This window comes from Sciurus carolinensis, chromosome X (genome assembly GCF_902686445.1).
Source record: "Sciurus carolinensis chromosome X, mSciCar1.2, whole genome shotgun sequence".
Taxonomy (NCBI): domain Eukaryota; kingdom Metazoa; phylum Chordata; class Mammalia; order Rodentia; family Sciuridae; genus Sciurus; species Sciurus carolinensis.
Genome location: NC_062232.1, coordinates 98,837,813 through 98,862,501, shown reverse-complemented (window position 1 = coordinate 98,862,501; position 24,689 = coordinate 98,837,813). Strand labels below are relative to the sequence as shown.

At 37.2% G+C, this 24,689-nt stretch overlaps 1 protein-coding gene across 2 annotated transcripts in view; it reads right to left on the bottom strand.

Moving 5' to 3' along the window:
• Positions 1–24,689, bottom strand: part of Dock11 (dedicator of cytokinesis 11) — a 183,688-nt gene that overhangs the window by 5,103 nt on the left and 153,896 nt on the right. For both annotated transcript variants that reach the window (XM_047535641.1, XM_047535642.1), the window contains 8 exons: positions 24,502–24,608; positions 19,667–19,789; positions 17,766–17,879; positions 16,738–16,884; positions 7,044–7,254; positions 6,485–6,675; positions 5,870–5,970; positions 4,444–4,582 (listed from right to left, as the gene is read on the bottom strand). In XM_047535641.1, the coding sequence (XP_047391597.1) occupies positions 4,444–4,582; positions 5,870–5,970; positions 6,485–6,675; positions 7,044–7,254; positions 16,738–16,884; positions 17,766–17,879; positions 19,667–19,789; positions 24,502–24,608 (1,133 nt within the window). The remainder of the gene's footprint in view (positions 1–4,443; positions 4,583–5,869; positions 5,971–6,484; positions 6,676–7,043; positions 7,255–16,737; positions 16,885–17,765; positions 17,880–19,666; positions 19,790–24,501; positions 24,609–24,689) is intronic.

Genomic DNA, 24,689 nt, shown 5'->3' with positions numbered 1-24,689 from the left:
GCAAAAAGCTTTTATATTAAAATCTAATGGAAAATACTAATTGAATTACAAAAATTCACTATAAATTCAATGACCAGCATAAATATAACCAATGGAAACTAAGAGTTTTCTTGGTTATCTTACAATATATAATATCAAGCATCTAAATTATTGGTCTCGACAACAAATAAAAATAGCCATAGTTTAGGGAATAACAATACAGACAGGAAGGGAAAACGACAGTTAACTTTAAAAAAAATTCCATGCTTCAGGGGAAAAAAAGCTTTATAAGGTGACCACTCTAAATATCCTGATCATAGTAGTAACAGTAAATTAAATAATTTGCTTTCAATTTGAATAATTTTAAGGTCATTTGAATAATTAAGAGTTTAAGACTAGGTCACACAGCTGCATGCAAATGAAATAACCATTGAATAGCATATACTCACTTAATTCAGCATGTGCAATTGTTTTATATCTTTTGTGAAGAAGTTTTTGCTGCTTTTTTCTATGTATTACAAGTAATAGAAATTTATTGACTAGTTCCTAGGAACCAATTTTGTAGTCTATTTGATGACAGTATATACTTCAGAACGGTGATGTTGAAGATAGGTACAACCCATTGTTCTCAGGGATGAGCTTGAGGTACAGATGGTAAAGCTTCCCCACTTTCCTAGTCCTGATTACATGGATGGTTTGGGAAGAAAGGAAAAAGGAGCCTCTCAAAGCTGTCAGTAAAGGAATGACTTGGAGCTGTTTGTACTCATTCCTAAATCGGTCAGGAAGATGCAGAATGCGGATTCCTGGATCAAGCCAACAGGATTTCCAGCAATCTCTGGGCATGGTACAGCATGCTTGTAATCCCAGGGATGCTGGAAGCTATGGCAGGAGGATTTGAAGCCAGACTCAGCAACTTAGCGAGACCCTGTCCCTAAATTTATAACTGGGGATGTGCCTCAGTGGTTAAGCATCCCTGGGTTCAATCCCTGGTACCAAAAAAAGAGATTTCCAGTCATCAAGATAAGCAGATGAAGACACATAACAGGGGGTGGGAGGGAAGCAAGAATGGAGGAAGGAGGAACTGTATAGAGGGAAAAAGAGAGATGGGAGGAGTGGGAGGGGTGGGGGGAAGGAAAAAATAACAGAATGACCATAACCCTATGTAAATGTATGATTACACAAATGGTATGCCTCTACTTCATGTACAAACAGAGAAACAAGATATATCTCTTTTGTTTACAATAAAAATAAATTTTTAAAAAAAGAATGGATACATAAGAGATTGGAATGACTGGACTCATTAAATATATGGGATGATGAAAGTCTGGTTGACTGATTCCTGGTACTGAGATGACAATGGTTGGAAATAAAGTAGAAATCTCATCATTCAGTGCAACCTTGGGCTAACTGTGATTAAATTTCCTGCAGCCCATTCCTTTTAGCAGTACTGGGAATTGATTACAGTGTGTACCACCGCACCTGACTTCCACAGTCCTAAGAAAAAGCAAACAAAATAAACTCAGAATTTCACTGAAAATTTGACTAGCTTTTTGTTGTCCTAGCATCCCTCCTCTGGTTTTCCTCATCATTGTACCACAGTTCCTTGGTTACCAAGCACTGGGTGTATTTGTAAGCCCACCATTTGTGTGACAGTTTCCCACAGCAGGTAACTGCCTTCAAGCAATCACTGAAATGCTGATTCTAGGACTGGGGATATAGCTCAGTTGGTAGAGTGCTTGCCTCACAAATACAAGGCCCTGGGTTCAATCCCCAGCACTGCAATGCTGATTCTAGGACAAATGAAATTCTTCATTTCAGGGCCGGCCTTAAGAATATATACTCCCTGTTTGGGTGCCATAGTCTATAATCCCAGTGACTGGAGCCTGAGGCAGGAGGATTGCAAACTTGAAGTCAGCCTCAGCAACTTGGCCAGACCCTATCTCAAAATCTAAAACAAAAAGGGCTGGGGCTGTGGCTCAGTGGAAAAGTGCCTCTAGGTTCACAGTACCCATGCTCCCACCCAAAAGGAACATATATTCCCTGAAATGTTATAATTATCCTTGTTTATTTATTTATTGGTACTAGGTATTGAAGTCAGGGGCGCTTAACCACTGAACTATATCCCCAGAAGTTTTTATTTTGAGACAAGTTTTCACTAAGTTGTTGATGGCTTATCTAAATTGCTGAGGCTGGCCTTGAACTTGTGGTCCTCCTGAGCAGCTGTGATTACAGATGTGTGCCACCATACCCGTCTTATTTCTTTTAACGATTTTAATTTTTTTGTGTGTGTGCCAAGGAGTGAACCCAGAGGTGCTTAAGCACTGAGACACATCCCCAGCCCTTTTTAATATTTTATTTAGAGAAAGGGTCTCACTAAATTGCTAAAGTTGGCTTTGAACTTGTGATCCTTCTGCCTCCGCTTCCAGAGTCACTGGGAATAAAGGCATGTGCCACTGCACCCAGCTAATTTTTTTCCTTTTAATTTTGGTGCTAGAGATTAATATAATATAAAGCTGCTCCCCCGCCCTTTCTGCTGTAGTCATTTCCCCGCCTCCCAACGACTTGTCAGTCTGTGAACATCCTAGCTAGCTACTGGTTCATAAGTCAGCTTGCAAGTATCCTTCTCCATTATTGGTCCCGTTAACCCACGGAATTTGACTGCTTAAGGATACTCCCCCATTTTCTCTCTCTCTCCTCTCCTCACTTTCATACTCTCTCCTCCGTTTCTCTCTCTCTCTCTCTTTCTCTCTTCCTCTCATTGTCTCTCTTATCCTGCAGGGAGACACTCTGCCTGTTTGCTTAATAAACTCTCTTATGTGAGTTCCCACGTCCGGAGTAGTTTCTGGGTTCTTACAGAGATCTGTTATAGTTTGAAAAGAGGTGTTACCCCCAAAGCTCCTGTTAATGCAGGAATATTGAGGTGAGATGACTAGATTATAAAAGAGCTGTAATGTAATTGGTCCATACTAATTTGAAAGGAATTGTGGTGTGTGTAACTCTGGGCCCATGAGGTGTGGTTGCAGAAGTTGGGTCACTGGGGGTGAACTCTTGGGCATTGTATCTTTTTTTTTTTTTTTGGCTATTGGGGATTGAACCCAGGGGCACTCAACCACTGAGCCACATCCCTGGCCCTTTTTAATAATTTTATTTAGAGATAGGGTCTTGCTAAGTTGCTGAGACTGGCTTTGAACTAGAGACGCTCCTACCTCAGTCTCCTGAGCCACTGGGATCACAGGCATGTACCACTGTACCTTACTTGCATCTTTTTTTAAACTTTTATTTTTTTAATTTTATTGGTTCTTTTAGTTATGTTAGGATTCATTTGACATAATTATAAAAGTATGGAGTATAATTTGTTTTTGAAAAAGGAAAAAGGTTTATTGCTTGGCTAGCAAAGGAGAAACGCAGACTCTTGTCCCAGAAGCTATGATTCTGCCCTTCAGCAGAAACAGGAGGCTTTTAAAGAGGTGATTCAAAGGCTACATTCCATTTGTTTTCTATTGGAGTTGAAATTCATTTGTTAATTTGGGAGATAATCATTTCTGAGATCTTCCGGTACCATCCCCAAAGTCTGGATTACTTCATTCCTATGGTGGGTGAGTACTCTAGGACAGACAATCTGCCTAAAATGGGAAAGGAAAGGTAATCTTGTTTCCCTTGAGATTAGGGAGGAGCAGGAAGAGAAGAAGAGAAAGAAACATGTCTGTTTTAAAAATAAGTTGCACTGGCAGAGCAGCAAGGGCTATATTCAAAGCATAAAGTGGATATTGTTACTTTTTCCCACTGTCAACTTCTACATTCCACTTCTATGGAAATAAAGGCGACACATCTCCAAGCTACTTCCAGCTGAAAGAGGGCAAAATTGGGGGAAGTGACCCAAAGTCCTTGTTTTTTACCAGGTGGGGTATGGACAGTTAAGGGTATTCAGCATCAGAGCAGTTCAGAGGATGAAGTATAATTTGCTCTCATTCAGTCCCCAGCACTTTCCCTTTTCTTCCCCTCTTCCCTTCCCTTTCCTTTTTCTCTAGTTTTTTTTTTTTTTTTTTAAGTATCTTGTGGATATACATAATGGGGGGATTCACTGTGGTGTATCATGTATGTACATAGGGAAGTTAGATCAAATTCATTCCACTATTCTTCCCTTATCTTGTCCCTCATCCCTCCCCATCAATCCCCTTCTTCTACTTCACTGGTCTTTTATTTTGATGGTATTCCCCCATTGGGGATAATCTCTTTCCACTTGGCTTTTCTCTCTCTCTCTTTCTCTGATGATTTATTACTAATAATTGCTTCAGTAACAGTTTAAAGTAATTGTTTCAACTTTGGTTGCAGAGAACATGAATAGATTTTAAAGTACAGAATGAATCATTTTAAGGTAACACATTTCAAACTAATAGATTTTGCCAAGTAAGACTTTAGGAACTCCAGATCATGTTTTTATTTCGAACCAGTCTTAATACTTGCCTGCTCATGAATAATTTCAGACAATTCTTTCACCATGTCTCTGAAATTTGACTTTAGTCCTTCGTGGTACTCAATTTGATCCTCTTTAATTAGCCGCTCATTCAGTTCAAGTGCAATGCTGCATGCTTGTATGAATTTCCTGTGGATGGACATCAAAGATAAGGGTTTCATTATTTATTTTTAGCAAGTCTCACTGACAATCAATTTCATAATTCAGTTTAACCATGGCTTGCCCAGAAGGAACAATAGAATTCTGTATTTTTTCACTGTGCACTTGTTAATGTCACTTCCTAAGTTTGCAGTACCTTCTCCTTTTCCACCTCTGCCCTGATTTCGTATCTTCTTTTAAATCTGGCTCAAAGCATATATCCTCTAGGAAGCCTGCTTGCTCAGTTATTTACCTGCTATTATGTAGCTCAAGTTGTGTTAACATTAGTTTGTACCTGCAGACAGTAAGTCATTAATTCAAAAAGAATTTATTTTCAGTTTACTATGTGCCTAGTACAGTGTTAGAAGCTATAGGTGTGAAGTACATTTCTTGGGCTGTCAAGATTGGGGATAGGGAGTTCAGGACTTAACATAAAGGTTCATTATTTCATCATTTGTTTTTGTTTAATGTCCACAATTAGAATGTATGTCTTAGGAGACAAAGTGCCTCATTGTCCATAGGTTTATATCCCTATCAGAGCAACTAGTACAGTCTTTTGTATGATCCAGGCAGGTATTATTAATATATATTGGTGAATGAATGACTACTGGTTACTCTGCAACCTGAAATAGTTGGTAACACAGAGACAGGAAAAGAGCATGACATGTCAGGAGCAGATGAGTAGATAGGTTATCATATTTATCCTTAGTCTGTTTGACTCAACTATTTTTCTTTTCCTTAATGTAAACCCTTATTATAAATTCAGCAGATATTCTAATGTAAGGTTCATTCAGATATACCTTAGCATACAGGGTTGCTCAATGCACACAAGATATTGTATGTCCTAGACTGGCAGAATCCAAGTGCAAGCAAGAATACAGAATAGGAATAAGCCTCTGCAACCCTTCCAGCCCCACTTTTACTTCTACCCTAAATGGTCTGAAATGCTATAACACAAGGTCAATCGGGCAAAGAAGGAAATCACACAATGAATGTAGGTTTGTGTTTGTGTCACTTAAAATATCCAAAGCAATAAAATCAGTTGGCACATTTAATCTCTTGGGTCACTGGGGCATTGTTAATATCCTGTAGCATGAAACAGATCATGTATTTCCTCACTATTAAAAGTAGCATCCGGAGGTCACTTAGCTATTGCAAAAGTACACAGAGAATGTCCTTTTTTTGTAGGGGTATTGTTTGGTAAATACTTTGTTGTTGTTTTTAGAAGAAAACAAGGAAAAGAATAAATGTCTAATCTAAAAACTACTCAACACTTACCTAAACATGTCTTTCAACTCATTTACTTTCTTAGGTGGATACTTGATGGCTTGACTGTCATTTAAGAAAGCCCTTGCATATGCTAATGGACCAGCATTAACCTAAATTACAAAAGGAGAAAAATGAGAGAATTACCAGCATGCAATCAAAAGAAGTTTTTGAATTTCTCCTTTTTATTAAAAACCTCAAGGGCTGGGAACATGGCTCAGTCATAGACTGTTTGTCCAGCATGCACAAGGCCCTGGGTTCCATCCCCATCACCAAAAACATGACAAAACCATAAAAAACTTGTATCTGAGAAATGTATTTATTATGTTTACAATAAGTTTATGTGAAAAATCATTAACTAAAGCAAATAATCTGGAAAGATGATACTCTACTTAAATTAGTTAATGATTTCTGATATGTAAATATAGGACTTGGTTAGTCAGAGGGATTTGTGTTAAAGTCCTTTTATGTTATGGACATTTATAGAAATTAAACATAATTTCTTCATTAAGTTAATAAATTATACAGGTTTTTGCACTCATGAGAGCATAACACACAACAATTAATGCTTTCTCTATGCCTGTGTGAAAGCAAGAGAAACATTAGGAAACATTTAATACAACTTACCTGCACAGAAACACAGCCCTGTAACTTGAGTTGAAGCTGAATCATGTCCACATCAGCAGAGGAGCAAAGTTTTTGCAGCTCTGCAGTTCTATCTTTTATTTCATCAGTAGCAACATCAATTGGCTTTAAATTAATCTGCTGTTCAGAGTTTATTGGAATTCTCTTCTTCACATAGGGAAACGAATTTGAAGCTATTAAAAATGTTAAGATTGATTTACTAAATTTAGAAAATCAAATTCAAATAGTTAATTTAAAGGAAAAAATTCATTGTGCTTAATTCTCCCCATGCTTTTTCTAGAATATGCATAAGGTATTATATAGAACCTACTGCTTCAGGATTGAGGGATAAACTCTGTTTGAGACATGTCTAAGCAATCATGAATAACATATGGGAAAATGATGGTTTATCACAAGGACATGTTTGTACAAACTTGTAACTGAACAGTAAAACAACATATGATTAAAATTTCAGTTACAAGTTCCTGCTAGCCAGATGGTACTTGTGTTTATCAAAAAGGACCAAGACAAATAAGAAGTTAACATGAAATGTCCTACTTACTAGTCAAGATGGTACGGCGTTTACACTGTTCTTCTATACAACCTTGCTTCTTGCCTGATAAAGTATAAGGAGCTTCAAAAACAAATCTGTTGATATTATGATTTCTTTCAAACTCAGTCTTTCTTTCTGTGAGTTCTTTGTCATCAAAGTAGGGTTTCACATAAGTGACTTGGATATGAGCATATTTTGGATCAAGGTCTTTGGCATTTACCTATAAAATAAGACAAATGTTTAATTTTTTGATTCAATGGAAGGGAAAAGGAAATGTAGGTAATTATTCCTTTGAGATCATATGAGAAACACTGCCATTATAATCATGCTTCCAATTGAGTACACACCTGGAAGAGATTTTTGCTCTTTTTTAAGGCTCATCTATTTCTGATTATGAAGAAGTTACATAAACCTATTTGGAGACTACAGAATGTAGGAAGAAAATAAAAATTACCATAATCCTATCATCCAGCAATGACCATTATACACATTTTCATCCTCTTTTCCCTATGCATATATATTCAGAAATCTAACATCATACTGAACATTTTTTGTCATCTGACTCCTTAAAATATTTTAAAATGCTTAATTGTGCATTATGTGAATTCTACCTCAATAAAAATATTTTAGTTCTATACTGGAGTCATTGATGATTCTGTGTGTGTGTGTGTCTGATACCAGGACCGAATCCAGGGTACTCTCACTGAGCCACATCCCCAAACCATTTTATTTTTTCTTTTAAGAAAATATCTCACTTAAGTGGCTTAGGGCCTCACTAAGTTGCTGAGGCTGGTCTTGAACTTGTCATTCTCCTGCTTCAGACTCCCAAGTCACTGGTATTACTGATGTGTGCCACCATAGTTGGCTGATATCTTTAATGGATACACATGATTTATTGAACCATGCCCTTATTAATAAAACACTTAAGTTGATTTTCCATCTTTTTGTTATTACAAATAAAGTTTTGATGAATATTCTTGAATTTGAAACTATATTTATTTTTTCTGATTTTTCCTTAGGATAAATTCCTAAAAAAAGAAACATCTTAAAAGATTTACATGTTTTTTTTGGGTGCTGGGGATGGAACCCAGGGCCTTGTGCTTACAAGGCAAGCACTCTACCGACTGGGCTATCTCCCCAGCCCCAGATTTACATGGTTTTAACGATTTCAATATATCTTATCTGATTGCCCTACAGAAAAGCTTATTAATTTGAATATTCACAAGCAGTGCTGGAAATTATAAGTTGGTACTCCTGACTGAATTATTTTAATCCTATCCTATGGAGGAAGGGGACCACAAGAAAACATAATGATTCTACTTCAGATCCATAAAAGTCTAGGATGTAGTGTTGGGGTATAGTTCAGTGGTAGTGTGCCTGCTTAGTATACATGAGGATCTGGGTTCCATACCTAGCACTTCAAAAACAAACACCACTACCACAACAAAAATCCCTTGAGCTGTAGTTGCGGAACATTCCATGAGTGGTCTAAATTCCATGCTGCTGGATGTAAATCCCAGCATTGTCCCTGTTGGAGCTTCATCTGTGGACTCTCAAACCCTCCTAAGCACCTTTTCATTAACTCCAGACAGTACCCAGGATTATTTTCCAACTATATCTGCCTTGATCAATATACTTGCCCTCCCTCCAGAAAAAAGAACACACACACACACACACACACACAAAAAAAAAAAAACAGTTTCTGTATCCCTCTTCCCTCTACCCCCCACATATACAGAAAGATGGCGAGGATAGAGTAAATTTCTTAGAATATTTTAACTTCTCCAAATCCATTCTATTGTTTGCCTGTCTCCAGAAATGTCAATTTTCTTTTCTCTCTCATTGAAAAGAAAAAAAACTAGAGTTCACCAGAGACCTGAGGAGAATCTAATGGCAATTACCTGGCTAAAACAAAGCATAAAAGGGAAATAAAAAGAGGTCAAGTCTGATGTCTGACCTTAAGAAGTTAACATATTTTTTCAATCACACACACACACACACACACACACACACACACCACACACACACAGATTCAAATAGGACACGGTATATGCAAATAGCAAAACCTATTTCTTTACAGTCAAAACTATGGTCCTATTCCTCAGGGGTAACCATGACTAACAATTTTGTATAATAATTCCTGAAAATTCCTCACTTTGTATATGTGAATATCCAGATTTTATATGAATGTGTCATACTATCCACACGGTCCTACATCACACCTCTTTTTTCCCTTTCATAACACATCTTTTTGGGTCCATATTGATACTTATAAATCTTTCATTTTTTAAACGGTTAGGTGAGTATATCCATTATATGGGTAATGCCACCATTTATTTAGCTATATGGACATTTAGAGTGCTTCCAGGTTTTTCTATATAAATTCTGCATCAGTAAACATCCTTAAACATATATTCTTATGTGTGTACATCTATGAGATAAAATTTTAAGTGAAATTATAAGGCTTAAGGACACATATATTTAAAATATTGAAAAATAATGCCAGTCTCCTCTTTGAAAGGAGTATTTGATATTGCCTATCCTTAAGCAGATTTTGTTCTTTGGCAAGGTAAAAGAGTGTCTTATACATTTAATTTCCATATAGTAAGGAAAACAAGTTCCTCATTAAAAGGGTATAATATTTGCATGTAAACCATATAACACCCTCCTGTACACTTTAAATCATTTCTAGATTAGACTAATACAATGACAATGTTATGCAAATGTTTGTTATACTGTAATGTTTAAGGAATAATGACAAGAAATAAAACTGCTCACGCTCAGTACAGATAGTCTTTTTTAATATTTTGGTGCATGGTTGGTTGACTCTATGGATATGGAACTCCACAGGTCAGAAGAGCTAATTATATTTTTTTTGTGTGTGGTAGTGGTGGAACTAGGGATTGAAACCATGGGTTCTCTACCACTGAAGTACATCTCCAGTCCTTTGTTTTTATTTTGTGACATGGTCTTGCTAAGTTGCTAAGGCTAGCCTCGAAGTTGCTAGTCTCCTGCCTTAGCCTCACACCTGGCTCTGATAGTAATTTTTAAAAGAAAGAACTATATATGATGTGTGTTGCCTATAGGAAATGAACAGAATATTGTGCATAACAATGACAGAACTCCAGCAGCCTGTTGGTGGTTTGTCACCAGCATTTGGGGGGCAGGTTTTCAGAGGTGGGATAAAAAGAGAAAAATGCATATTGTTCAGGAAGCCTGGCTCTGGGGGCTGGGGATGAAGCTCAGAGGCAGAGAGCTTGCCCAGTATGTATAAGGCCCTGGGTTCAATTCCTAGTACAGTTTTAATAAAGGTAAATTAAGAAAGCCTGGCTCTCCATTACCTTTCCATTTATAGTGCTCAATAGTGTGGGAGCAAGCTAAGACTACCTGGCTGCAAGGAGAAGAAATCATCTTAAATTGGTAAAACAATACAAAATAGTGAAACTAATAAGGAAAGAATCAGAGTTTTTGCCAAATACTAATTTTGAACCTACCAGCAAATCTATTGTAAATGTCTTTAAGCATATGTTCAAGATAAAACCATTTCCAGAAGATATATTTAAATCTACAAAGTAATGATTATCATGGTATACAATGAAGTGCCTTTATGATTGCAAAGGGCTTTTCATTCTGGTAGTGTTGCCTACTAGGTTTAAAGTGCATGGTATAGCACTGAGCACATCACAGTCACTCAGTAAACACTGCTGTAGTTACAAATTCTAAACTGTATGAGTCCTTCCTACCTTAAAAATTAGCTCTTGTCCTGTGCACACCCATGGCAACTAAAGACAGTCAGGTATCCTACTGTTTTCTCAAAGTGCTGTGTATCATAGGGAACTATGCATTTCCTCCAAAAGGGCCCTCCATATCAGAACCTTTCTTATACAGCTTTGGCAGGACTTAGTGGGATGGGTAATCTTTGGGGCAAGACCCAAAGCATCTCCTAAGCCTACTTCATTTTAAATATATCTAGAATCACTATTACTAAACTAGGGAAATTTCAGAATAAAATTCTGACCTAACATGATATTAATCATGAAGTATGTAATTCAAAGAATCATGATGATGTTCACAAAAACAATAGCTAAACTTCATTAAGCATTCTAGCTTCCATTATTATTAGTGAATGCTTTTTATGTATAAGGTATTGGCATCAGATCTGCTATTTTGCTGCCGCCACTATTCTGCACCCCCCAACACCATTTTACAACCCAGATCCTCAGTCTACGAACATCCTAGTCAGCCATTGGTCCTCTCACCAGCCTGCGAACATTGTGAGCAGTCATTGGTCCAGATTGTTAGCCCACAAACTCCCTAGTCAGTCACTGGTCCATTGTTATTAGCCCGTGAAATTCCACTACTTAAGAATAGCTCCAGCGCTGTTCTCTCTTTCTCACTTGCTCTCTCTCTCTCCTCACTCTCACTGCTTTCTTTCTCTCTCTCTCACCCTGTGGACAGACACTCTGCCTGTCCACTTAATAAAATCTCTTGTGTGAGTTCCCGCATCCAGAGTGGTTTCTGGGTACTTTCATTGGTGCTATGACTTGAATGGGCTCTTCTTCCACCACTTAGGCAAGTGGAATCCCATCTGTCACCCCAGACTACATCCCCCCAGATGATGGTCTCACCTTCCATTTGCCTGGACACTCTCCTCCACATCCAGACATTGGCTTCTCCCTGGCTTTTGATTACCTGGGAATTGACTATCGAGCATCTGGCACCCGGAGGCTCTCTGTGGTTCAGGGGAACCTGAAGCCATGGTTCTTGCTACTACAGCTGAATCCTCATACTTACTGCTGGGGGACTCTTTCCTCAGAGGTGGGAAAGTTCCAGACTGACAGGGTATTCTTCCCTAAGAGGACTGCCTCTTGTGAGAACTACTCCAGTCCTACATTATCTCTACGACATTTTTGTCTTTATGAAAGCACCGGCGCTGGGCACTTGGGCACCCCTACAGGTTTAGCCTTGACGTTTATCTAATGGTAGTGATGACTCCCTGGTAGTGAAGACTCCATGGATAACTCCTCCTTCACTTGGGTGATTCCCAGGGGGCTGATAGATGCCTCGCCTCTATATTCACCAATTCCTCTCTCACAATGGGCAGCTCACTTTCAATCCTCACCCATACCCCACTGGGTTGCCTCTTAGTTAATTTAAGAGTCCCTCTGCCTCACCCAGACCTCAAACCAAATGGCACTTTAGATCCCAACATTTTTAGGGATCATTTTAATTTCTGAGAGCACTCAGGGAAATGGAAAGAGATTTCCCTACATTATCTTTTCTCTTCCTGCAAACCCAAACTTTCTCTCTATCTCTCTCTCTTTCCCTCTCACTCCCTCTCTCTGCCTTTCTCTTTCTCACTCTCTCATGCTATAATTAATGGTCATTATCATTTTTTCTTCTAGGACTCTTGTTTTTTTTTTCCTTAAATGCTATATTTTTTAAGCTCACAATTTTGATCCTACATACCTAGGTTAATGGTTTTTTGATCCGTTCTGTTTTTATTCAACTCTACAATTACTTTTGAACATCTATTACATTGCAATGGAGATTCACCTACAAAAAGCTACAAGGCTTTTGCTTTTGTGCTATGTGTATTCATGTTGTCTAATGTCATGTTGTCTTTGTATGTACATAACAAAATTGACATAAATAACAAGTACTCATAAAATTAAAATTTAAAAAATGGATCCAGATACCTTTAATTCTCATGATTTTAAAAAGGTTCAATTTAAATTGGGCAAACAAATGAAGGTAAAATGTCTTTAAAATTACTTAACATACAAGTCTCTCTAGGTAGTCGAACTAATAAAATGTTGATGTTTATAAAATGCCTAATATCAATTGTTTCTAGGATTTTTCTTCCACGGGAAAGGGATGGCAGATACTGTTCAATACACTTGTCTGACATCTTGGGTTTTTACAATAAGATGAGTGAATTAGATTTGACATATATGGGATTACTCAAATGTGTTAGAGACATCTGATTAATTTACAAAGGTAAAATGCTATTTATTAAAATGGACTAATTTATCTAAATTCAGAAATTTCATAAGAGTTGTTTCAGAATGTGAACAAGGTGGGGTCAACATATAGGAAAGAAAAATAAAAGGTTCTGGGTACAAAAATATATTTAGTAGAAGGGAGAAGAAAATGTTTCTGGGTAGGAAAGTCTTTCTGTGATGAAACCTGGAATGGGATCCACAGTCATTGCCTGCTGGCTCTCCCCACACAGGGATCTGAGCCCCTTGACTGTGCCCCCTTCTCTCTAGCCAATATCCACCATAGGGTGTTTCTTCCTCTTGCTGTTGCTGACCTCCCGGACCACCACTTGGGATAGCCTTTCCTCTACTGGTGGTGAGTTCTCAGAGCTCTTCTATGGTGGCCCTGAAAACACTCTCTCTCTCTCTCTCTCTCTCTCTCTCTCTCTCTCTCTCACTCTCTCTCTATGAAAACCCCAGTGCTTCGGCTGCAGACCTATTAGGGACGGTGACGACTCTCACTGATGGTCTGCTCCTACGTGGCAAATCAGAGAGGTTGTGGGGATGCTCCTTCCTCTCCTGTTTCCTTTCTCCAGGCTCCTGAGAACTCTTAGCCATGGGTTCTGCCCAATCTAAAATTCTCTGCAACCACCACCCGCTTGGTTGTCTCCTCAAAAGCATTTGACTTCTCCATTGACTCCAGTCCTCAAACCTCGCAGGTTCATTTTCTATTTCAACACAATCTGACCCCAATATAATTTAGATGATGACTCCTATTGGCTGGAAAATGGGACTTATACAACTTCTGTCACCACAGGAACAAACAGGCAGAGATTCCCTATGTTCGAACCTTCTCTTCGTTCTCACCCCTCTTTGTGTCAATAAGAATAGTATTGTGGGGCTGGGGATGTGGCTCAGTTGGTAGAGTGCCTGCCTTGCAAGCACAAGGCCCTGGGTTCAATCCCCAGTACCACAAAAAAAAAAAAAAAAAAAGAATAGTATTGTGGATTTATTTATATCATTTAATGTTCTATAACAGGACCTGTTAGAGCCTGATTTGCTTAAAGGTTAATATCCTAAAACATGAAAGTATTTTGCCACTTTGCTACACAAAAGGAACGTTAAAAGCTCTCTCAGCCTTTCCTTGATTTATGTTTTGGATGTAATGTCATTGTGTTAACTAACATTCACATAGACTCAGGAAACAATACAAGTAAACTTTATAAAATGATGTTTAAGGAGGAGGCAAAGATCAACTTCAGAACTAGAACACTTTACCTAAGATTTGTAAAGAGCCCCGCCTTACCTGAGATAAGAATCTGCCTCCCACCCTGCTGCATGTCAGAATGACTCCAAAATAAGCCAGACTTCAGCTCACTTAAAGTCATATTCAAAAGATTGCTTTTTTGTTATAAAATTACTGTGATCTCAAACAGGGGATATAATGTATACTTCAGCCAAAATTCAAGATAGCTATTATACAAACTAAATGCTTTTACTATTGTTAATTCCACTTTGTATTTTCCTTGTAAACTCTATAACTGTTGCCTGATTAATGTTTTGCAGAAGTACTACTTCAAGAACAAACAACCTAAAATAAGCCATCACCTATAGGACAGATAATATAGACCCAAATTAAATAAAAGGGGGTAAATAACTGTAAAGTCATAAACATTAAAACCCAGTACTCTTATGACTGGTGACACTGGCTTGCTGGATGTTTAAGATCAAGTTTAAGATCAAGATTAACACAAAAGGGCCAAGAAAACCAGTATTTGACTCTTGCCCTCTGAGTCAGCCTGAACTCAGGGAACGGGAGAATTTCTCTAAGGAGTTTTGCAACTCTGGGCCATACGATCTCCTGATCAGGGAGATTAATGAGACCTCTAGAGGATGAAAAGCCAATCAGTGCACCTGTTGCAAAGAGGAGGGTCATTGAAAAAGGGAGACATCCCTGATTCTTCCAAAGGAAGCCACATCATCAAGGAGACCCTACCTAGCAGATGGCACTAAAGGAGCTAAGAAGCTGCTCTCAAATCTCCATGGGTAACCCCTGGAGAACTCAGCTGATCCTTAACAACAGATAAGAACAAGGTCAATTTGACCAGCTTGATCCTGAACACCTAGCAAAACAGTTAAAACTGAAACACAGCCATTCCTAGGCATTTAAAAGAAGAAACAATAGTTAAATGTAACTTAAGACCTACACTCGTGTTTGCCCCAAGAATAAGTAAGACTGCACGCTACTAAAGAGATTCTTATGCAGGAGTGCCCGACAACCATCAAGAGAAACTACCAGAGTGAGATATTTTGGGTCATTTTAAGGTCTACAGATCTTCCTAAACAGGACCATGCCTGCTAAATTACCTACAGAAGTTCCTACAAGATCAGATACACAAGTTCTGGAGCTGGCAGACACACACAAGTTCACCAACCAATCAGTCAGCTGCTTCTCCTTCAAGACTACCAGCCGTCCCTGACACCCAAAGCCAAGACCTGTGATTCACTATTGACACCTCTAGTTCCAAAAACTGTGCTCCCACCTGAAGCCCTCCCTAATCCACCCCCCGTTTTTTAAACTGGAATGAGACTCTTCACCCCTATCCAGCAGGAAGAAGCTACAGAAGAAAGACCATTGTTCCACTCCCGGTATCTATAAAAACAAAAAGGGAGGAATATTGGCATCAGATTTGCTATTTTGCTGCCGCCAATATTAAGCCTCCCCCCAATACCATTTTACAACCCAGATTGTCAGTCTGCGAACATCCTAGCTAGCCATTGGTCCACTCTTCAGTCCGTGAACATTCTGGGCAGTCATTAGTTCAGATTGTTAGCCTGCAAATTCCCTAGTCAGTCATTGGTCTGTTGTTATTAGCCCATGGAATTCCACTACTTAATAATAGCTCCACCACCACTCTCTCTCTCTCTCTCTTACTCACACTCTTTCTCCTCCTCACTCTCACTCACTTTCTCTCTCTCATTCATTCTCACTCTCTCTCTCTCTCACCCTGCAGGCAGACACTGCCTGTCCACTTAATAAAATCTCTTGCATGAGTTCCAATGCACGAGTGGTTTCTGGGTGCTTTTGCAAGGAACTCAAATTAATTTTTATATGTTAACTCATTTAATCTGTAAAACAACCCCCTAAGGAAGGTACTATTATCATCTACAACTGATTAATGAGATAAATGAAGCAGAGAGGGATCAAGTACTTCACCATGGTCATGCAATGGGCAAGTAAAAAGGAACAGGGATTTGAATTCTGATCTTTCTGACTCTGAAGCCTCTATCTTTCTTTTTTGTTCCTTAGATGGAAGCAGGGGACAAGGATTTTACTAATGAGCTATATCCTCACTCCTGTTTTGAGACAGGATCTTGCTAAATTGCCCAGACTGGCCTGGAACTTGTGATCCTCCTGTCTCAGTTTTCCAAATATCTGGTGTTACAGGTGTGAACCTCCATGCCCTCCTTATCTTTTCTTTTCCTAATTTTATTTTTCTTTTTTTGTGGTGGTAAGGATGGAACTCAGGGCCTCATACATGTTAGGCAAGTGCACTATTACTGAGCTACACCCCCAGACCAGCCCCTGTACTTTCTTTCACTATCTGGAAGTCTTTATTTCCATGTTTCTCCTTTGCCAATTAAAAAAGGAAAAAGTCAGGAGCAATGTTCCATGCCTAGAATTAAGAAATTATGATATCAAAATGTAGGGCATAGGTTACCTTGTCTGAATCCTGAATTATTTTGACATTTTCTGTACCAAATTTTTCACCATAAAGTTTAACAAGTCTCAAGGAAATCTCTGAGAGGCCAGTGAGTTTTGGTTCTTTATAGATGTACTCCTTTCCATCCTCTTCTTCAAAAAAAGACTATTATAAAGTTAAAGAAATAATTTATGAATTGAATGAGCAAACAACATTTAAAGACTACCTACTAAATAACAATATATTTGAAATACATTTTAAATACTATTACTAAAAGCTGCATGCATATATTCACTTTTTACCTTCAAATAAATGAGAATTTTCAAATTCACAATCATATGAATATATCATTAGTCCAAATATTTCTATAGCCTTTCCTCCTTCCCTTTATGCTTATTACCTGCTTTGTATTTGAAAGTTTTAAAATATTTTTTGTTGTAGATGGACACAATACCTTTATTGCATGTATGTATATATGTATGTACATACCAGGGATTGAACCCAGGGGCACTTAACCACTGAGCCACATTCCCCAGACATTTTATACATTTTAGAGACAGTGTCTCGCTGAGTTGCTCAGGATCTTGCTAAATTGCTGAGGGTGAATTTGAACTTGTAATCCTCCTGCCTCAGCCTCTATTCGCTGGGATTATAGCTGTGTGCCACCATGCCCATCTTATTTGTTTATTTTTATATGGTGCTGAGGAATGAACCCAGTGCCTTACACATGTTAGGCAAGTGGTCTACCATTGAGCCACAATCCCAGCCCTGTATTTGAAAATTTTTATGACTGGATAGTTATCGTATACTTTATCAGAAGCATAACAGAAAATGAAACTGAAAGAGAAATCCAAACCTTATATGTTGTACTCTGATCTAGTGATCTCAATAGGAACCAACATGAACTTTAAAGTTACAAAAGAAGATCCTTGCTACTGTAATAGGCACTATGTGGACAGAATCTAAGGTCAGTAACTGCTGCTAAAGTAATGCAATAAACCAAAAGTGAATGTTTAATAAGAAAAACAACTCTAAAGTATACTTACTTGACCATAAAAGGCAACTCGGAAGAAAGTACCCAAAAGTCTTTTTTTTGTGTGCATAACCTCCAAAATTTTTGTATACGCTCCATGAAGTGTTCTATAAACATGAGTAAGTTTCTGAAAAATGAGAATATATAAACAAGATATGTCTCTTGGTCAATCACTAAATGTCTTCAAGATGAATACACAAGAATAAAAAGCATCAATGTTCCTTTTTAAAATTATTTTTGTGGCACCATTCACATCCTCCTGCCCCATTGTCTCAAATAGACAAAAGTCTTCAACAAATTGGGATCTAAGGGTAGAATTTAAAATGACACTGAATTTATTAACATCATGATTCATTTTATTCATGTCAATGGCAATATATATTTTAAAAATACTGTATTATCTGGGTTTGATCCTCAGTACCACCAAAAAAAGTCAGAAAATGGAACTTTATTTTGAAACTCTTACAAAGCTTCTTAGGAATCTTTGGATTTGTACTGATTTTATGGAAGTGGTAGTGGCAAATTTATTTTTTGACTCATAGACTATTCTTGGCCATCTATATGGCCTTGATTTAGTTATTTAATTCTAGCTTATTAATATAATCTTGGATGTCACTATAATTTTTCAGGCATGCTGCATATACTTGCTCCACATACATCATGAATATTGTAAAGAGAGGAAGACCTAGAATCTAGGACAAAATAAGCAAATTTGATCAGTCATATTAGAGTAGAGTTTAGAATACTACCCAATTGATATTAAATGTATGTTTTTACAATGAGAAACTTCTTCAATAATGAAAGACTATCTGCCATATTTCAGAATAAACTGCTTTTAAAAAAAAATAGCTTAAATCCTAAATCACCCCTTTTCAAGTTTAATAGCAGTAGAAATTATGATGTGAACTATAAGACTTGAATATAAAAAAATTCCTATTTAGTGGTGGTGGCAACAACTGTTTATTAAACTACTACTCTTTATTAACTACCCTTTATCAATATATTATGCAGCAGGCCAAATTGAAAAAAAATAAACTCTTCATAAGGGTTATTGCTGGCATCTTCTTACCTTTCTCATTGTTATCTGCCAGCACTTTAAGTGTCCCCAGTCAACTGCAAAGAACAGAATCATTCTGTTTCTTTCCAGGGCAACATGGAAATCTGATAGCTTTTTTTTTTAGGTGAAGGTTTAGTGAAAACCACACTGATTATTTTATGCCCTGAAAGAAGGAGAGGAGGACGCTCGATGAAAATATTTTGAGAACCACTGGTTTGGCTGGGCGTGGAGGCACAGGCCTACCCAGTGACTTGGGAGGCTGAGACAGAAGAATCACAAGTTTGGGGTCAGCCTCAGCAATTCAGTAAGACCCTGTTTGAAAATTTTAAAAATAAATAAAAGGGGCTGGGGATTTAGCTCAGTGATAGAGCACCCCTGGATTCAATCCCCAGTAACAAAAAAAAAAAAAAAAAAGAAAAGAAAGAAAAAAAGAAACTGCCAATCTAATTTCAATTTCAATTTATGTCTTGACTTTTTTAGCTTTAACTTCTTTTAGTAAAGGTATATAAATATAAGGCAAGATATTAATCTTATATTTTAACAACATTTTAAAGGGTTGTAAATTTTTTTTGTGGTGCTAGGGATTGAACCCAGAGCCTTGTGTATGCTAGGCAAGCATTCTACTGCTTAATTACATCTCCAGCCTGGATCGTAACTTTCATATTGTATTCATGTGTCGAAAGTTACACTAAGTTAAATGTCTATATTCTATAATGAAATACAAATGTTATAATGTAATGAACCTTCTAATCTTGAGAATACAGGAAGTAGAGTGATAGTAACATAACTATATTAATGTTTTCCCAGGACCAAAATAAAATACATAAGTCAATTACAAAAATATGTAAATTGGCTACCTCAAACTCACGACGTTTCTCATAAATTGGAATGATCAACTTGGAAATCTCAGAAATTACTTCATAACGTTCTGCCTTCCATAAGCCATCCACACATTGTTCTAGCAACTCCAGCAAAACTTCCTGCATTAAGAGAAATGAATTGGAGAAAATGCAGTCAGGAATTAAAAATAGTTTCAGAGTTTTGGACAAATAAATTTCTAACTATTTTAAGTTAATAAAGAACAAACAAAATGTACCAAATTCAATAAAATGCACAGGAGTATACTTATAAGACTATATATCCTTCCTCCCTCCTTTCCTCTCTTTCTTCCTTTCTTTCTAGTGCTAGGGATAAAATCCAGGGTCTTATGCATGTTAGGCAAGCAGTCTACCACTGAGCTACACATCCCAGCTCCATGACTATATTTCCTATATAAATATTTGAAATTAGAAATATTCTTAAAATATGAAGTTAATGTTGACAATAATAAACTGTATCTATTTTGTTTATTCATGTAACAAAGGCTAACTGTACTTGTAGATGGTACACAATGAGAAGGAGTATCTTTAAAAGGGAACACAATGTTGGTTCCAAACTGACAATGACCAAGTTGACTTGAAAGTAGAATAGTGACTACCAGGGACTGGGAAGGAAGTGTTCTGGGGTGTCGGAGTGGGAGACAAAGATGGAAGAAGGGTTTTGGATATGATCAATGCATGCTGTATGCATGTATGGAAATATCATACTGAGTCATGTTAATATGTACAATTAATATGTGCTAATAAAAATAGAGGTTGACTACTGCTAAGAAAGTAAATTCTACTAAGCCTATATATAGCCATTATTTTTCTTTTATGTTGAAACTACATTGATACATAATAATGGTCTTTTTAAAATGTGACAGTTTTTCACACTATCATATTAGTGATTTAGGTGTTTATTAAAATGATGCATTAAAATGTTCTTGGTAAAGAACACTTCCTTTCATAATTGTTGATTCTAAAATTAATGAGGATGGGGCTGGGGCTGGGGTTGTAGCTCAGTGGTGGTGAACTTGCCTAGGATGTGTGAGGTACTGGGTTCAACCCTTAGCACCACATAAAAATAAATGAAATAAAGGTATTGTGTCCATCTAAAACTAAAAAAAATATTTTAAAAATAAAATTAGTGAGAATGATATGAAAATAGTTCATGATAGACATTGTCCACCCTGCCAGGTATAGTGACACATACATATAATCCCAGAGACTCAGGAGGCTTAGGCAGGACAATGGCAAGGTGGCAACATAGACTCTGTCTCAAAATAAAAAACACAAAAAAGGGCTGGGGATGTACACCTCAGTGGTAAACTGACCCTGGGTTCAATCCTCAGTACCAAAAAGAAGGGTGGGGTGGATTTCAGAGAGAAAATATCTTCTATGAACCAGGAAATAGAGCCTCAACAGACACTGAATCTACTGGTGACTTGATTTTTGATTTCCCAGCATCTGGAACTGTGAGAAATCAATTTCTGTTGTTAATAAACTACCAAGTCTAGGGTGTTTTGTTACAACAGCCCAGATAGACTAAAACACCTAGGAAATAAATGCATCCTCTTTCTTTACTTATCCTCAAAGAATTCATTGCCAAGTCCTTACGTTTTATTTTCCAAATATTTTTCAAATCTGACCCTTCCTGTCCGTTTCTACATTTATTGCTAAGGTTCAAGATTCTGCTTTTTTTCCTGATATTCCTGCTTCCAGCACTTTCAAATACATCCTCTATACATATGTCACAGAGATCTGATTAAAATGCAAACCTGATCATGTCACTCATTAAAATCTGGGAATGTCCCTGTCATTCACAGAACAAGGGAGAAGTTCTTTCATTTGGCATATAAAGCTTGCAATGATGAGGTTGAGGCTTCTATAATCCCCTAATTCGACATGCCAAGTCTTGTCATTTATGCTCTAATAACAGTGAACTGCTATTGGTTCTTCTGAACCAGGGTGTGTCTTAGTTTTGTGTCTTTATTCTTGCTATGCCCTCTGCCCTTTAATCCCTTCCACTAGGTTATCTCTTTATAATAGCTTAAGTAGCACCTCTTTCAGAATCCTTCAACATAGGGTAGGCAAGACACTAGATACCTTGTTCCAACTGTTAATTCTTTGGGTAAATATTTAACTCTTGTATAATATTTGCCTTGTCTAAGTATCTGAGTTTCCAAATAGGCTGTGACTCTTGAAGATCAGGAACAGTATCTTATTTATGTTGGTTTCTCCAGAAACTAGGACAGTGATATTGTATAGCAGGTGTTCAAAAAAGGTTACTACTTGCATAAAGGACCAGTTTATTAAGAAGTAATAGCCAAACCAAAATCTCCAGCAGCAGTGAAAGCATGAACTTTGGGGAATTAAAAATCAGTTACAATCTACTGATGTTTAACCCAGGAATGTAAAGTTGGTTAAGAATTAGAAAAAAGGACCGTGGTTGTGGCTCAATGGTGGAGTGCTTTGCTAGCACATGTGAGACACTGGGTTTGAACCTGAGCACCACGTAAAAGCAAATAAAAAAATAAAGGTATTTTTAAAGAACATTTTCTCTTAAAAAAGAATTAGAAAAAAAATAGTAAACTGCCATATAAACCTAATAAAAGAAAAAAATAAATATTACCTTCAACAGATACAGAAAAAAGCAATTGAAAAAAATCCCTCAATATCCATTCATAATATTAAAAAGAACTCAAGAAACAAGGTATAGAACTTCAGTTAAAGACCATCTACTTAAAAGCCTAAAGGTAGAACACTTTTATATTAGAATTGGGAACAACAACAAAAAATGTTTATTACAGTACCTTTAACCTGATGGCTTATATTTCCTTTTCTTTGTCTGTCTCTGTCTGTCTGTCTGTCTGTCTGTCTCTCTCTCTCTCTCTCTCTGCAGTACTGGGAATTGAACTCAAGGCTTTATGCATGCTAGACAAGAACTCTACCATCGAGCTACATCCCTAGCCTCTTGAATGCTTATATTTCTTAACAGAACTTTAAAAACATTATTTTATGGGAGTACAACCCCTTCAGACTTTGCGTTTTTCCCTTTTTCATGTTCCTACTCTTTAATTGTGAACTTTTCCCCAAGGATCAGTCCTTGGTTCTCTGGTCTTCACTTGCCATGTTATGTCCTATACTCACCCTGCTTTGGTTCTTCCAAGGATATGACTTCCAGATGTTTCTTTCTAACTGTGATCTATCTCTCTTTAGATTCAGTTCCACATTTCTAATGACCTCATGATTATTTCCACTTTGATAATCTTGATAATCTTTGATAATCTTCAAGTTCAACTCAAATCTAAAATAGATTTCATTTTGTTCCCTTCAAAGCCATATATCTATCATTTTCCCTTAATATCCACACTTCAATTTTTTTTTTTTTTTTGTGGTACTGGGGATCGAACTCAGGGCCTTGTGCTTGCGAGGCAAGTACTCTACCAGCTGAGTTATCTCCCCAGCCCATCCACACTTCTTAAAGCTACTTTCGACTCTTTGCTTCCCACATCCAGCAAGTCTTCCTTCCTTACTTCCTTCCCCAGGGTATTTCTGTAATCTTTCACTATTCTGGTTTAGGCCTTAACTGCCTCACATCTGAACAATGATGGCTTTCTTCCCTCTAGCCTTTGCTTCCAGCCCCTATCCATCTACCTTGATACATCTCCTACATTACCACCAAATTAACTTTCTCTACGTGCTTTCATCTTGTCACTATTTGGCAAAAATCTTTTCTTTTTTTTTTTGGTGGTGCTGGGGATCGAACCCAGGGCTTTGTTCTTGCAAGGCAAGCACTCTACCGACTGAGCTATCTCCCCAGCCCTCAAAAATCTTGAGAGTAACATCATGTACATCCATGAGACTTGAATCCTACTTAGAAAAAGATACATTCATGGTTTAAAAATATATCAAAATAGATTCTACTATTATGTGTAACTAAAAAGAACAAATAAAAATTATAAAAAAATCTGAGAGAATTTCAAAATTCCACTGGATAAATCCTAAACATTCAAATCTTCTCAAAATTTGGCCTCAATTACTACTCTTCTCTATGTGAATCCACTAGTTTTGCAAAAAAGATCCACTCACTGTGCCTCAAATGTGGCTTATGCATTTCTACCTCTTAGCTTTTGTTCCTGCTATTCTTCTCTTGTTAGAATATCTTCAGATTGGCCTCATCTTTCAAACTCCGTTCTCATTAATATGTCTGTTCCACCTCAGCTTAAAGGCATCTCTCTCACTTGTCACTTTGTATGACACATATTGTCTATATTATTCAAATGGCACTATTTTGCTTTTTTGCATTTTGAGTAGGTATATTATTGCTTCAGTAGATCTTGGAGGTAAGGGACCAGCCATATTTATTTTATAGCCCTTTTATCGCCAAGTTCAGAGTCTTGAGCATAAGTCAGGGCTCAATAAATCTTTATTGGTTAATCGACAACTGACACTTTTCACTACCCACATGAATTGTAGAAAGGGAATTTACATTCTTAATACTTTTATATATACTTTGCTGAACTGAAGTAAAATAACAGTGTCAAATTATTTTTTTTGGAGATTTTCCTATGTGTTGACTCTGATCTGGTTACTGGAATAGTGATTTAAGGATGGTGGTGTTGTATTTCTAAAACTCAATAATTCAAGCAATTCCAGAGATGAGGCTCTACATTCTAAGTAGAAACCACTTGGCCTGGGAGGGTTTTATATTCAAAGATCATTAGTCCTTAGTTACCATCAACATAAGTTAGCTGCAATAATTTTTTAATATAAATAAATTTTAAGGAATCAAATTTATATAACTGGCAATGCAAGCCCTGGGATCTTACTTCACTATAATGGACATCCATCATCCCAGCATCTTCTTTCATTGCTCCTTCTTCATCTATATTGGGAGTAATTTTCTTGAAGGCTGAACATCCATTAGGAAATAATTCTGTGTGGGGGAAAAAGAAAAGCAATGGAGTACATTTATTAAAAAAGTGTTTGGTGCTGTCTTCTTTGTACTGGGAGTAGC